Source organism: Budorcas taxicolor, chromosome 8, assembly GCF_023091745.1.
Source record: "Budorcas taxicolor isolate Tak-1 chromosome 8, Takin1.1, whole genome shotgun sequence".
NCBI classification, from domain to species: domain Eukaryota; kingdom Metazoa; phylum Chordata; class Mammalia; order Artiodactyla; family Bovidae; genus Budorcas; species Budorcas taxicolor.
In genome coordinates, this window is record NC_068917.1 from 106,823,601 (window position 1) to 106,838,104 (window position 14,504).

At 52.3% G+C, this 14,504-nt stretch overlaps 1 protein-coding gene across 1 annotated transcript in view; it reads left to right on the forward strand.

Moving 5' to 3' along the window:
* COL27A1 (collagen type XXVII alpha 1 chain) overlaps window positions 1–14,504 on the forward strand; it is a 147,331-nt gene that overhangs the window by 125,160 nt on the left and 7,667 nt on the right. Inside the window, exons 48-59 of the mRNA XM_052645006.1 lie at window positions 326–433; window positions 1,542–1,649; window positions 3,423–3,476; window positions 3,962–4,024; window positions 4,549–4,602; window positions 4,745–4,780; window positions 4,885–4,902; window positions 5,109–5,144; window positions 5,393–5,419; window positions 8,575–8,640; window positions 9,475–9,643; window positions 10,932–11,041. Of these exons, the coding sequence (XP_052500966.1) occupies window positions 326–433; window positions 1,542–1,649; window positions 3,423–3,476; window positions 3,962–4,024; window positions 4,549–4,602; window positions 4,745–4,780; window positions 4,885–4,902; window positions 5,109–5,144; window positions 5,393–5,419; window positions 8,575–8,640; window positions 9,475–9,643; window positions 10,932–11,041 (849 nt within the window). The remainder of the gene's footprint in view (window positions 1–325; window positions 434–1,541; window positions 1,650–3,422; window positions 3,477–3,961; window positions 4,025–4,548; window positions 4,603–4,744; window positions 4,781–4,884; window positions 4,903–5,108; window positions 5,145–5,392; window positions 5,420–8,574; window positions 8,641–9,474; window positions 9,644–10,931; window positions 11,042–14,504) is intronic.

Consider the following 14,504-nt stretch of genomic DNA (forward strand, 5'->3'; position numbering starts at 1 on the left):
GGCCAGTGGCTTCATTCTGTGGTACCTGGATGATGGCCTGTCTCACTGTCTCTCCTCCATGCCAGCACCCAAAGGGACAACCCCTGTCCAGGGCAGAGAGCTTCTGGTTTTTAAAAGATCCTTCATCTCCCCACCCACGAATCCTCAAGTCTTGGACCAAGTCCCACTGGTCCAGCCATTCTCACACACGGCCTCCATCCCTGAGTCTGACCTCGACCCCCACCAGGCTTCTCCCACTCTGGTGGATTTTGAAGTCACCCTGCCTCCTATTGGCTGCCTGTTTCCTGAAACATGAAAAATCCTCCTTTGCCCTCTTTCTTCACAGGGGGAGCAAGGAGATGATGGGGACCCTGGGCCCATGGGCCCTGCTGGGAAGAGAGGAGATCCAGGTGTGGCTGGCTTGCCTGGAGCACAGGGGCCCCCAGGACTCAAGGTCAGACACTTTTGAATACTCTTATCCGCCCTCCACCCTTTCTGCCTTGGTACTGACCACAGTGACCCTGACTGCGGTGCTGACATGGGCACCCATGTCCCAGGGACCGTGTGAAAAAGGGAGTCTGCTTCCTCAGGGGTCCCTCCCCAAGCTTGAACCTGGCTTGCTGCTGCTGCTAAGTCGCTTCAGTCGTGTCCAACTCTGTGCGACCCCATAGATGACAGCCCACCAGGCTCGCCCGTCCCTGGGATTCTCCAGGCAAGAACACTGGAGTGGGTTGCCATTTCCTTCTCCAGTGCGTGAAAGTGAAAAGTGAAAGTGAAGTCACTCAGTCGTGCCCGACTCTTAGCAACCCCATGGACTGCAGCCTTCCAGGCTCCTCCGTCCATGGGATTTTCCAGGCAAGAGTACTGGAGTGGGGTGCCATTGCCTTCTCCTGGCTTAAAGGATAGTTAATAATGGTGCCCCCTACCAGGCCTTTGAGGGTGTCAACTGTTTGTTGAGTTGTCCGTGGGTGCCCTCTTGTGGGCCTTTGTGGAGCAATGACTGTTGCTAACTGCTGGGACCCTCCAAGGCATCTTTTAAGCAAGTTTCCTTGATTGGTGGGGGAGGCAGTCATGAAGCTGTCTGAGCCCAGGGTTAGACATTGAAGGGAAGATTGAGATGAATGAATGAGGAAGGGCTCTCACCCTCTCTGAGCACGAAGTTTAGCTGGAGAAAGATTGTAACCCTCTTTAAAGACAGAGGGCAGAGGGGAGAGGTGGCCTTGGCCCGTGGAAGATTTAAATGAGGCAAGAAGGGGAGGTGACTAGGCAAGCGTGAGTGGAGGTAGGGACTGTCTGGCCTGTTGGGAAGAAACAGTGAAGAGAGGTGTGTGAGAGAGTTGTCAGGAAGTGAGCTCTTGAATGCCAGAACAAGAAAAGACTTTCATCTCAAGGAGGCTGAAGTTTGAGCAGCGTCCCCCATCCCCAGGCCTACACCTGTTGCCCCAGCAACCAGAGATGTTAACTGACCCGGTGGAATCGCTGTTCTGTTTCTCCAGCTGCCCTCCCCATCTCCTAGAGCCGTTTTCTCCCTTTGACTGGCCATCTTGGTGTGTTTCTTTAAGGGTGAAAGTGGGTTACCTGGGCAGATGGGACCCCCTGGCAAGCGAGGGACAGAAGGCGGCATGGGGCTTCCTGGGAGCCAGGGGGAGCCTGGATCCAAAGGCCAGCCGGTGAGTGAGCCCCAGGGAACACACATGTTCACACACATGCACACACATGCACACAGACCCACCAGCCACCTTCCTGCACTGCAAAAAGCACAGAGCAACACTCTCCATGGGCACGAGATACCACTCTGCCTCCCCTGAGTCATCCATGGGCACGAAATACCACTCTGCCTCCCCTGAGTCAGGGATGAGGGGATGGAAGAAAGCTGAGAAATGAGATACGAGTGGTCCCTTAAGAATAAGGAGAGGCCATCCCAACCAGAACCTTAAGTAGCCTGAAGTAACCTTGAATCTGGATTTCCCAGGTGGCACTAGTGGTAAAGAACCTACCTGCCCGTGCAAGAGACTGTAAGAAACATGGGTTTAACCCCTGGGTCGGGAAGATCCCCTGGAGGAGGGCATGGCAACCCTCTCCAGTATTCTTGCCTAGAGAATCCTGTGGACAGAGGATCCTGGAGGGCTTCAGTCCATAGGGTCACAAAGAGTCAGACACGACTGAAGCAACTTAGCACACACACAGCCTTGTATCTATTCGAGAAATTACATCTACAGTTTGAAAACTTCCCACAAAAGTTCAGATGACTCCACTGGTAAATTCTAGTCGTTATGTATGGAAGAAAAATACCAATTCTGCATCCACTCGTCCATAAAATTGAAGGGGAGGGATACTTCCAAACACATGCCATGAGGTTAGCATTACCCTGATGTCTATGCTAGACAAAGATTACAAGAAAAGAAAACTACGGACCAATATACCTCAGAAGTATAGATACAAAAGTTCTCAATACTGTGTTAGAAAAAATCAGTCAAAGAACACATTGTAAGAATAGTATGTCAAGATCAAGTGAGATCTGAAGCTTCCCCGGTGGTCCAGTGGCTAAGACGCCGTGCTCCCAATGCAGGGGGCCTGGGTTCGATCCCTGGTCAGAGAACTAGATTCCATGTGCACACCAAGAGTTCACATGCCACAGCCACAGATCCTGCACGCTGCAACTGAAAATAAAACGGAATCCCACATACCGCAGGTAAGAACCAACACAGTCAGATAAAGAAATGTATTTTTTAAAAAAAGAAGATCAAGTGAATCAGGAACAAAAAGATCAGGAATGCAAGGATAGTATAACATCTGAAAAGAAATCAATATAATTCACCATATTAACAAGCTGAAATTTGTTGTTCAGTCACTGTGTCATGTCTGACTCTTTGGGACCCCATGGACTGCAGCACACCAGGCTTCCCTGTCCATCACCATCTCCCAGAGTTTGCTCAAACTCATGTCCATTGAGTCGGTGATGCCATCCAACCATCTCATCCTCTCTTGTCCCCTTCTCCTGCCCTCAATCTTCCCCAGACTAAAATAGAAGATCCAATTAATCATTTCAGTAGATGCAAGAAAAGCAATTGATAGACTCCAACTCCATTTCTGATAAAAATTCTCAACAAACTTGGTATAGCAAAAACTTCCTCAACTTGATAAAGGACAATCATGAAAAATCTATAGTTAATATTCTAGTTCCTAGTGAATGATTAAATTATTTCTCCCCAAGAGCAGAAATAAGTCAGATACCTGTTCACACCACTTCTGTTCAACATTGTATTGGCATTTCTCGCCACTGCTGTCGGGCATCGTGTTTGTGAGCCATTCACACTCGTTTGATCACCTCGAGGTGGAGTGGCTGATATCCCTTCAAGGAGGGAGGCCCGGGGGTCCTGCCAGACTGGCCAGGCACCTTGTCTTGGCCTCACTTGCCCTGTCTCATCCTGTTCTCCCCATAGGGTGATTCTGGCGAGATGGGATTCCCAGGAGTGGCTGGCCTCTTCGGACCTAAGGTTCAGTTCTCTATTCCTCTTGGGGTCCTGTCCATCCACCTGCTTGTTCACTTATTCATTCAACAAATATTTCTTGGGCATTTGCAGTGGGGGCTGGAACACGGCCAGAATCTAGCATGAACACCCTTGGCTCCTAGCCTCATGTTCCAGCAGACCTTGGTTCTAAGCCCAGCTCTGCAGTTTATCTGCTCTGTGCCTGAGCAAGTTACTTGGTCTCTCCAGGCCTCAGTTTTCTTATCTATAACATGGGCACAGTAGCAGCAAAGAGTTGTTACAATGAAGATTAGACCTACACCATTTAGCGCCGAGCCAGCACGCTGCCTGCTGCTTACTAGTTGTGGACATTTGTTCCTCTTTCTGGAGCCTCTCAGGGAAGGCATCTCTTGACTGGGAGGGCAAAGGTTGGGCAGACCCCAGGGGTGGTGGAGCTGCTGGAGCCCTCGTCCAGCGGCCGCCCAGACACAGCAGCCCTTCGCCTCCCGCAGGGCCCCCCAGGAGACGTCGGTTTCAAAGGCATCCAGGGCCCTCGGGGGCCTCCTGGCTCGGTGGTGAGTCCTCCCCGGTCTGTCCCAGCACGATCAGTCACCCAGAGCCGGCCAGCCATCAGCTGGGTGACGTCACCCTTCCTGTTCCTTCAGTCTTGAGCCTTCTCTGCCCACTGTCTCCCCACCTGTTTCTACACCTTTTCTTAACATTTATTTTTTAATTGAAGGATAATTGCTTTACAATGTTGTATTCGTTTCTGCGTACGATGTGAATCGGCTACAAGCATACATACATCCCCGCCCTCTCGAACCTCCCTCCCACCCCCTACCCTGCTTCTACACTTTTGCTCGTGATGTTCCTGCCAGTTGGGAACCGTCTTTCCCACTTTCATCTGCTCCCGTCCCCCACCAATGGCCAACCGCTACGCACATCGCTTGGGCTCAGCAGACGCGCGGCCTGGCCCCACCCGGGGAGGTCTCCCTTCCATCTCCTGGGGGCCTTCAGGCTGCCCCCTACCCTCCTGTCCCAGTGACTCTGTTCCCCAGGCACTGGGACAAGGACACACAAGCCTTTCTCTCCCCTTTAGGGAAAGGAAGGTATCATCGGGCCCCTAGGAATCCTGGGACCTTCGGGACGCCAGGTATGTGCAGGGGGCTAGCCAGAAAGACTGCTGGGGCAAGACTGTCTGTGTGACCTAGAGCCAGTCTGAGCCTCAGTTTCCCCATCCGGGCGGTGGGGCTCCTCCTCTGAGCCCCCTCTCACTGGGCCATGGTTTCTTGCAGGGTCCAAAGGGCGACAAAGGCAGCCGTGGGGACTTGGTGAGTAGATGGGCTGGTGCCCAGTGTGGTGGGCGGGGGGCAGGGGGGCGGCACAGCTCAGCCTGCTCCTCTAACTCTGTCTCCCTGCTTCTGTCCCCCTCCAGGGATTGCAAGGTCCGAGGGTGAGTGGGCTGGGGTGTGAGGGCTGGAGGGATGGTGGAGTCAGGGGGGTGGGCACTCTGGGCTTTCCTGCCCGTGACCAGTCATGTCCTGGGACCTCGGTCTGTACCCAGGTGGCCACGGTGCCTGGGTCTCAGGAGGAGGCCTGGACTGGGTCGGGGGATGAGAGGCCTTTGAGCGGGGCCTCACTGTTCTCCTCTTCCTCCAGGGTCCTCCCGGTCCCAGAGGGCAGCCCGGCCCACCGGTAGGTAGTGTGTGCTCCCCTTGAACTGTGGGGCAGCTGGTGGGACCCCAGGCTGTGTTGGTGGCCTTCATAAGACTGACTTCACAGGCCAGGCCTCCGGGATAATATAGCTCAGCCCGGGTGGTGCCAGGCAGAGACTAGGGTGGTGGGTTCTTGCATACCCTGAGACCCCCTCCCAGCTCCCGACAGCCCCCGAGACTGCAGCACGCAGTCCCCATCAGACACAGACCCAGCCTCTTCTTTTGCAGGGTCCTCCAGGGAGCCCTATCCACTTTGTAAGTTGGAGAACTTTCTCTTTGGTCTACTTGGAGTAAGGCCTGGGGTGTGGTGGGGGAGGGATGACAACAGATCCCCTCCCTGGCCCGGGGCTGCCCACGCCCCTCCTTCATCACTCCATACTGAACCCTGAACCCTGCACCGAGGGGCAGGAAACCCAGGTATTAGCCAGAATGAACCCCAGGCAGTGGATCCAGGAAGACCTCCCTCCACTGGACCTTGGGTCCTGTTGGTCCACTCTGTGCCATTCCACTGACAGATCTTTAAGCTTCTGGTACTGATTCCAACCCCTGAGTTTTGGAAAGGGAGCTGTCCCACACCAGTGAGCAATTTGGGTGACACCAGCTAGGTGTCCTAGAATTTAATTCAGTCCTGACACTACTTGGAGCAGCATCAGATTCCACGGGTTGACAGCTCAGTCCTACAAGACTGCTGCTGGCTCCCCCCCGGGACCCCACACCTCCATCCCTCACCCCCCTTCCCTGCCTCCCTTCCGACGCCAGTGGCAAATCCAGGTGTCATTTGTGCTTCTGACCAACCAGCCGTACACCAAAAGCTCCCACCAGGCCCTCCTCGGCATCTGCTAATGTGCTAGGGCAGCTCACAGAACTCAGAGACACATTCTATGTGCCAAATTAGTGGCTTATTATAAAAGGCTGTAACTCACACGTGTCATTTTGGACTTCCCTGGTGGCTCAGCGGTTAAAGAATCCACCTGCAGTGCAGGAGACAGAAGAGATGCGGGTTTGTTCCCTGGGTTGGGAACTTTCCCCGAAGGAGGAAATGGCAGCCCACCCCAGTGTTCTGCCTGGAGAATCCCATGGACAGAGGAGCCTGGTGGGCTGCCTTCCATAGAGCTGCAGAGTCGGATGCGGCTGAGCGCACGCACAGAGGGGCAGCCAGATGGAGGCTCTGCATCATCAAGCAAGGCGTGGGGACGGGCCGTGAGCTTCCGTGTCCTCTCCGCATCTCCCCCTGTTCACCAGCCGGGGAGCCCTCCGAACCCAGTCCTTTTAGGATTTTAGGGGGGCTTCGTTACACAGACACGATTGAGTCAACCTCCAGCCCCTCCCCTCTCCTTGGAGGCTGTGGGACTGGAAACTGGAAGTCGCAACCCTCTGATCACGTGGTTGGTTCCAGAGACCACCAGCCCCCCGCCCCTTGGGTTACTTAGGAGCTTTCCAAAAGTCATCTCATGAACACAGCAAAAGACACCTTATTTCAGAAAATTCCAAGGGTTTTCGGAGCTCTATGCCAGGAACTGGATTGAAGACCAAGTATAGATTTCTTACTATGCATCAGCACATGACAGAGTCCGTCCAGCTCAGATTCTGAGTCCAAACAGGGTCAGGCAAGGTTGCAGGTTGAGCCCCGGTGTTCCTCCCTGGCTTGAATGAAAACCCATCCCCCGCTCACAAGCAGTCTGTCCACATTTGACCATGGTCCCAGCTGACGGTTAGAAGCAGGCCCCGACCACGTCCCAGGGAATGGCCAAGGGAAAGGACTGCATGGAGAAGGAGCCCCTGGCCATGAGCAGCTTGAATCCCTGCTCTCTGTCCTCACCGTCCATCCCTCTGTCTCATCCACGAAACTAGAATGACAGCCCTGGCCTCTTCCTCTACATCCTTCTTCAGGAAGAAGGCAAGCTAGGAGGAAATTAGATCTAGGAAAAGACTTTTCCTTCTTAAAAAAAAAAAAAAGGAAAATGAGAGGATTTTGATTTTTTGAATAATAACTAATAGATTCAGTGCTTATTATATGCCATATAGCATTCATAGCACTTTTCTGGAATTCCCTTGTGGTCTGGTGGTTAGGACCCAATGCTTTCATTGTTGAGGGCTTGGGCTCAGTCCCTGAGCCCTAATCAGGGAATTAGGATCCCTCAGGCTGTGTGGGGAGGCCAAAAAAAAAAAAAAAGAAGTGCTTTTCATGTATTTTGCTGTTTAGTCACTAAGTCTTGTGACTGTTTGCAACCCCATGGACTGTAGCTTGCCAGGCTTCTCTGTCCATGGGATTTTCCAGGTGAGAATACTGGAGTGGGTCACCATTTTCTTCTCCAGGGGACCTTCCCGATCCAGGGATCAAACCCAAGTCTCCTGTGTCTTCCTGCATTGTGGGCGCATTCTTTACCTTGAAATCATGTATTCCTCTCAACAGTTCTGAGTTTTATTATCAGGATGAGAGAACCGAGTTTAAGCAACTTGCCCAGATTGTACAGTTAGTGAGTTGCAAGGCTTGGGATCTGAACTTGAGAAGGACTGCCAGAGTCCCAGCTCCAGACCCCAACCCTGGGGCTTTACTCACTGTCGGATCCTCCCCCCTCTCTATATTCATGGTGAGGTCGTGCAGCTATGCTTATGGGAAGCCCAGTGCCAGGATTGGAGGTGCAAGTGGAAGTGAGACACTTACAGTGCGAACCAAAGGGGAGACCCCAGGGCTGTGGGAATGTAGAAAGCGGGGTCCACACCCAGCCTGGGGGCATCAGGAGAGAGTCCATCGCAGGGTGGTGTCTATAGGATGCGTGCAGGGCAGGGTTTCTCACCCACAGCGCTGTGGACATTTGGAACCAGACGATTCTTTGCTGTGAGTGATTGTCCTGTGCATAAGAGGATGTTTAGCCACAGCCTGGCTTCCACCCACTGCATCCCAGTCGCACTGCCTGCTCCAGTTGGACAGCCCCTGAAGTGTCGCGATATTGCCAGATGCCCTCTAGCGGGCAGCATCACCCCTGGCTGAGAACCACTGGAATAGTAGATGGAATGACGGAGGAAGGGACCAGGCAAATGGGAGCAGCGCGTGCAAAGGCGCGGTGGCTAAACAGAGCATGGCATTTAGGAACTGAGAAGTGCAATAGTATGTCTGGTGCACGGAGCACCCGTAGGGGACAGAAGAGAGGCAGGGCTGGAGAACACGGCACGCAGGCCACTCCCAGGAGTTTGGACTCAACCTTGGGGGCAACCGAGCGCTATGGAAGTGCCTGGAGGAAATCAGTGGAAGCATCTGTTTGCAAGGAGAGGAAGAACAGAGTTCCCCAGAAGGCATGCAATTGACCAGGATCCCATTGGGGAAGGTGGGGTGGGAGGGCCCTTGCTCAGACCCTGGGGCTCCTGCTTGGTGGGCGCCAGGAGGCACACCCTGTCTTCTCTCTGCACAGCAACAAGATGACCTTGGGGCAGCTTTCCAGACGTGGATGGACACAAGTGGGGCACTGAGAGCAGAGGTACCACCCAGGGCCCTGCCCACGTGGGGTCCCTTCCATGGGGGGGGGGGTGCAGAAATGATGACCCACATGTGGTCAGTGGCCTCCACATGACCCACACTGGGCAATTCAAAGCCAGCAAGTGACCCAGAGCAGGGCCGAGCCCTTTTGCTCTCCTCCTGAGTCAGGCAGCGGTGTCAGAAGCAGCTTCTTGGTTCAGTCCCAGAATCCACCAGAGGCAGGAAACTTGTCCAAGGGCTCTGCTAAGACCCTGGCCAGTGGTCACCTCAGCACCAGGATACCAGGCTGAACAGGGCCCTGGGTGTCCTCTGGTCAAGCCCTGTCAAGAGTGTCCTTTGCTGAGTTGCTTTCCCCCCACGATGGGGAACTCACTACCTCCCAGCTCAGATCATCAGACTTTTCCATTTGTGCCCTGAGCGCTCTCTCCAGGCTCACAAGCCAGGGGAAGGGCAGGTGGAAAAGCTTGTTATTTTCCTTCCACTCTGGGGAGTGGGGGACAGGGTAGTCAGTGGAAAGTAAGTCCTTCACCAACTCCTTCCTGAGGGATTTGGGACCCCTTCCTTGACTCCTTGCTCACAGGACCCTCCTGTTCTGCAGCAGAAGCCAGGCTGACTGTCCACATCTCTCAAGCCCCAGGCCCTCTGGGTAGATCTGCCCCTGGCCACCGCTGGCCCCCAGTTTCTTTATTTGTTAAGTGGAGGGAGACCCAAGCATAGCCCCTGCAGGGAGCTCAGATGTCTCCTCAGTGGCAAGAACTTGGGGCATTGGAGGCTCAGAGCTCCAGCCGGACAAGGATCTCAATGGCTCGACGGCCACCCTCTTTTCTCACAACAGGGTTACAGCCATCCGGACCGGCTGGTGCTGGACCAGGGAGGGGAGATCTTTAAAACCTTACACTACCTCAGCAACCTCATCCAGAGCATTAAGACGCCCCTGGGCACCAAAGAGAACCCCGCCCGGGTCTGCCGGGACCTCATGGACTGTGAGCAGAAGATGGTGGATGGTATGAGGGCCGGTGGGGTCTGTCTCAAGAGAGGGCTTCCCGGCCCCAGGTGTGGGGCAGGGCGGGGCAGGGATGAGCTGAAAGAGATGGTTAATTCCAGGAGGAGCTGAAAGAGATGGTTAATAGCTCTGTTGCTGCTGCTGCTAAGTCACTTCAGTCGTGTCTGACTGTGCGACTCCATAGATGGCAGCCTACCAGGCTCCCCTGTCCCTGGGATTCTCCAGGCAAGAACACTGGAGTGGGTTGCTATTTCCTTCTCCAATGCTGGGAAGTGAAAAGTGAAAGTGAAGTTGCTCAGTTGTGTCCGACTCTTAGCGACTCCATGGACTAAAGCCTAACAGCTCTAAGACAGAGCAATTAGACATTAAGTTCTCCGCTCAACTGGGCCGAGTGTCTGTCCTTGGGGAGGCAGTCATTTATTCACTCAACAGTCACAGAGTCCCACAGTGTGCCAGGCATTGAGCCTCCTGGGGCATGGGATATGGTGGGAAACACAGAGGACGGGTCCCACCCTTCGAGAGTTGAACCCACAAGCCAGATCCACAAGCTGGGGATGACCATTTCACTGCATGGGCCAAGAGCTTTGGCAGAAAAAGGGCCCAGGGCCAGGAGGGCCCCCATCATAGCTCCCCCGGAGAGCCAGGATTCCCAGTTTCTGTCCTCCGCACCTCATCCAATTCTCCTCTCTGTGAGCTGTGTGGTGCCTTGGAAGGACCACAGTTTTAGAAGCAAGACAGACCTGAGTTCAAATGTTCGTCTTGCCTCTGACCTGCTCTGTGAGCTGGGTGAGCCACCCTTCTCTCTGCTGCATGAGAAGGCTGTCCTACTCTATCAGCTGTGGGGCCTTTGGCTCCTTAGAAACCCAAAAGGAGAAGCCAGGTGCCAGCAGAGCTGCCTGGTTGATGGGATAGAAGCCCTGACTCCCACCAAGTTCTGGGAGGATCGGAGCCTTGGCAGCAAAACCTTTCAATTAAACAATCCCTAAATCCTTCGGGCAAGTGGCTCAGCCTCTCTCAACCTGTTGTCCTTTCTGGAAAATGATACTTATCAATGGCAACAGGGGGATACTTCCCATGTGGCCCCTCTGGAGACTCTGCCAACTCTGAGCTCTGCCTAGAGAGTTTCCTTTCATCACTATGGTTCACAGAATCCCTTTTCTGCTCCACCTCCTTGACTTCATGTCCAGCTGGGACTTGGCGGGTGACGAGGTGTCAGATTCACCTATAGAACCAAGCCTGGGGTTCCTCCCCACATACATACACCGCCCCCCATCCCATGTTACCTATAGGTACCTACTGGGTGGATCCGAACCTTGGCTGCTCATCCGACACCATTGAAGTCTCCTGCAACTTCACGCATGGTGGACAGACGTGTCTCAAGCCCATCACGGCCTCCAAGGTACCCATCTGCTCCCCAGCGCTCACTGGCTTGCCCTCTCTACACCCCTTGCCCCCTGCCCTGGAGCACAGTCCATCCAGGCTTGTGACTGAGCCTTAACTATCTTGCTACATGACCTCAGGAAAGTCATCTCTTTCTGAACCCCAGTTCCTCATCTCTGCCTTTGGTTTCCAAATCCTTTTGTGTTGGGTGATGCTGATGGTTCAAATAGAACTTTCTGCCTAATGTCTAAGACACTGCAGTTAGCCAAGCTGGCTTGGCTTGGACAGCTATTGACCATAAGCACAAAACAAGTCAGTGAGATGGTCCCCTGGGGCATGTGTTCCCAGGGTTGTATATGCAAATATGTAGCTCATGTTTGGTGCCCACGTACCTGCGATGGTCTCTGGGCTGAGAATTTTAGGTGGCCCAGGGCAAGTCCAACAAACCACAGTGTGCAGCAGCGGGTGGGACATAACCACGCCCCTGGCTAGGAAGCCCCTCGCTGGATGGTGGGCCTGTAGTTGCAGCAAGTCCTCCATATGAGACAATTCATGCTGCAGAGAAAAGGGCTCCTCCGGCTGCAGGAAAGGTGGGACTCCGGAGTCCCCCAGGGGAAGCTCCGGAAAGTACCTTGTCCTGACCATGGCAGACCCAGAGTCTGAACATCCGTAGCCCAGCCAGCTGGGTAACAAGTCTTGGCTGGGTCCCCACCATGGGCTAGGCACTGAGCCAGGTGCTGGGTTCAACAGGAAATGTGGCAGCCTCCACAAGCAGAGCTCACAGTCCAACAGGCCCTTTTCCCTCTGACACGGAGGGTCAGCAGCTTTGTGGCAAACCCACCTAGCAGACAGGTGAGGCTGGCACTGGGTTGGCAATGCAAGTGCCCATCTGAGTCGCTATCCCCATCAGGAACAGTGAACCACTGTCCTAGGCTGGTCTCAGCCTAATGATAACCAGTGTTGTGGCTGGACCAGCCTCTCTGATTTTCATTAAGGTTGCCAAATGCCCTCCAGCAATAACCACCCGGAAACAGGAAAAAAAAATGTAGAAAGGTTATTACTTACAGGACCTGGAGATTACAGCATACCTGGGACCACACAGTGAGGTCTCTGGTAGAGAGAGAAAGGGACAGTGCATCTCCTTGTATTGGAGGAGGAGGAGGCTAGGATTTCACAGGTTCACTCTGTGCTGGTGAATTTAAAACCTAAGGGTGGGAATTTAAAGCAGGAGAAGAGAAAAAATAAGTGGTCCAAATAGTTGTTGAAATCAACCAGAGCTCTAACGCAAAGGAGCTGCAGTGTTGGGAGGTGGCCCAGCCCTTCCAGGGTTAGTCTGTGGGGCTGGCAAGGTGTTTATTGGAGATAACCTTTGAAGTGTATGCCTCAGCGATCAGAGCTTAGCTCAGGCACTTGCATCACAGAAAAGGAGACAACACAACTGTCAGGGCTTACACTACCATCTGCCCTGCGAGGCCCTGTGACGTGAGGCATCAGAGTCAGTGGTGAGGACATTAACCTCCTGGGTAGCTGATATGTTAAAAGTCAGGGGTAAGGCGCCTTGAAACCCAGAAAATACACATCTGAACAGGATCACAGTAGAAAATCCTGTAATTATTATAGAGGCAATAGTCTGAAATTCAGTCGGGAGCCATTGTCCCAAACTTGAAGGATCCCATAATGAAACTAAGTCAGTGATCTGAGGGGCCCCAGAATCTGTTCCAAGATTTGTGTAATATTGTGAACCATATATACATCTTGGGCATCGTGTGTAAGTAGGTCAGTCTGAATCCATCCTGAGTAGGGAGATTGTTTCGTATCTCATCTAACCAGTCTCTTGGTCCTGAGAATAGGTCAGTTCAGTAAAAGAGTAGTATTTCATTTCAGGAGGCAGTGATACCCAAATAAGGTACAGTACAGGTAATCGGGTATTTAATAAGAGTCATCTGTATGGAAACAAAAAAAAGTCAGGAACTCCCTGGCAGTCCAGTGGTTAGGACCTGGCGTTTTCAGTGCCATGATCCTGGGTTCAATCCCTGGTTGAGACACTAAGATCCCACAAGAGGCATGATGTGGCCAAAACAAAAAAAAAAGAAAAGACAATGATTGGAGAAGATTATAATCCCAGTTTTTGAGTTCTAAAGGTGCTAGTCAAGAAGATTTCTAGATGTTGGGCTCCAAACATCTTCAGATGGAGTGAGGGCAGACAGAGGCAGTCTGATAGGTTTCCGTGGGTTGCAGTTTGAATGTGCCTGGTGATCTTTCTGAGTGGCCCACATGGCAACGGGCATGAAGATTGTCCATACAAGAACAGTTGTGATGAGCTCTCTGCAGTTTATATCATGTTAGCCCAGTGCATGGCTTTGGGAAGAGTGCAATCTTCATTTTCAACAGAAAATGAAATCAGAACGGTGGGAGAAAAACTGGAAACAATAGTTTGGAGAGTTGTAGCTAGATATTGGAGGAGCCAAGAAGAATTCAGCATCCTGTCCAATTTACAGGTAGAAAACAAGGTCTCAGATAATTAACAGAACTAGAATCCAATGTCCACAACCGTGTGTCATAGTTTCTATTGAAACAATTTTTCTCTGTACAGTCATCCCCATTTCTATTAAAGAGAGCCATAGAAAGACTAATTTGTTTGCAAATTAAGTCTAGTTTCAACAAATGTGGTTATTTACACAAGTGCAGCTAGGAAAGTGATTGACAACATGAGCTCTTTGCTGCTTTGCTGAAACCTTTCATAAGGAGTCTCAGATTGAATTTTAGAAGCTTCTTCAGGGCAAGAAACCAAGATCTAACCATCAGACTTTGCCTAGAACACCTGTAAATTTGGGTAAATTTCTCTCTTCTCAAGAAGTGCCCAAAATATCTTCTGATTCCTGTACCTGCCAGGAAGTAGCCTTCCTTGCTGCTGCTGCGGCTGCTAAGTCACTTCAGTCGTGTCCGACTCTGTGCAACCCCATAGACCTCGGCCTACCAGGCTCCCCTGTCCCTGGGATTCTCCAGGCAAGAACACTGGAGTGGGTTGCCATTTCCTTCTCCAATGCATGAAAGTGAAAAGTGAAAGTGAAGTCACTCAGTCGTGTCCGACTCTTCATGACCCCATGGACTGCAGCCTACCAGGCTCCTCTGCCATGGGATTTTCCAGGCAAGAGTACTGGAGTGGGGTGCCATTGCCTTCTCCGAGCCTCCCTTACTCACCTGATAAGACTGCTGGGAACCCTGTAGTCAAGGTAACAGACCAATTTTTCCAAGGATCTTTATTGGCTCCATGAAGTCAACCTTACTTCCTTAAGCAATCTGGTCGTATCAGAGTCTATATATATCTCAAATATGACAATCCAGTCAAAGCCTTGTTAATAACCAGTATTTCCAATCATGTTCTGTTACAAGAACAGAGTCTTACTGAGCTTATGCAAATAACTATACTGCCATGAGAATAAGAATACTCATAGAGCGAATTCTAGAAGGATCAGGTAGGG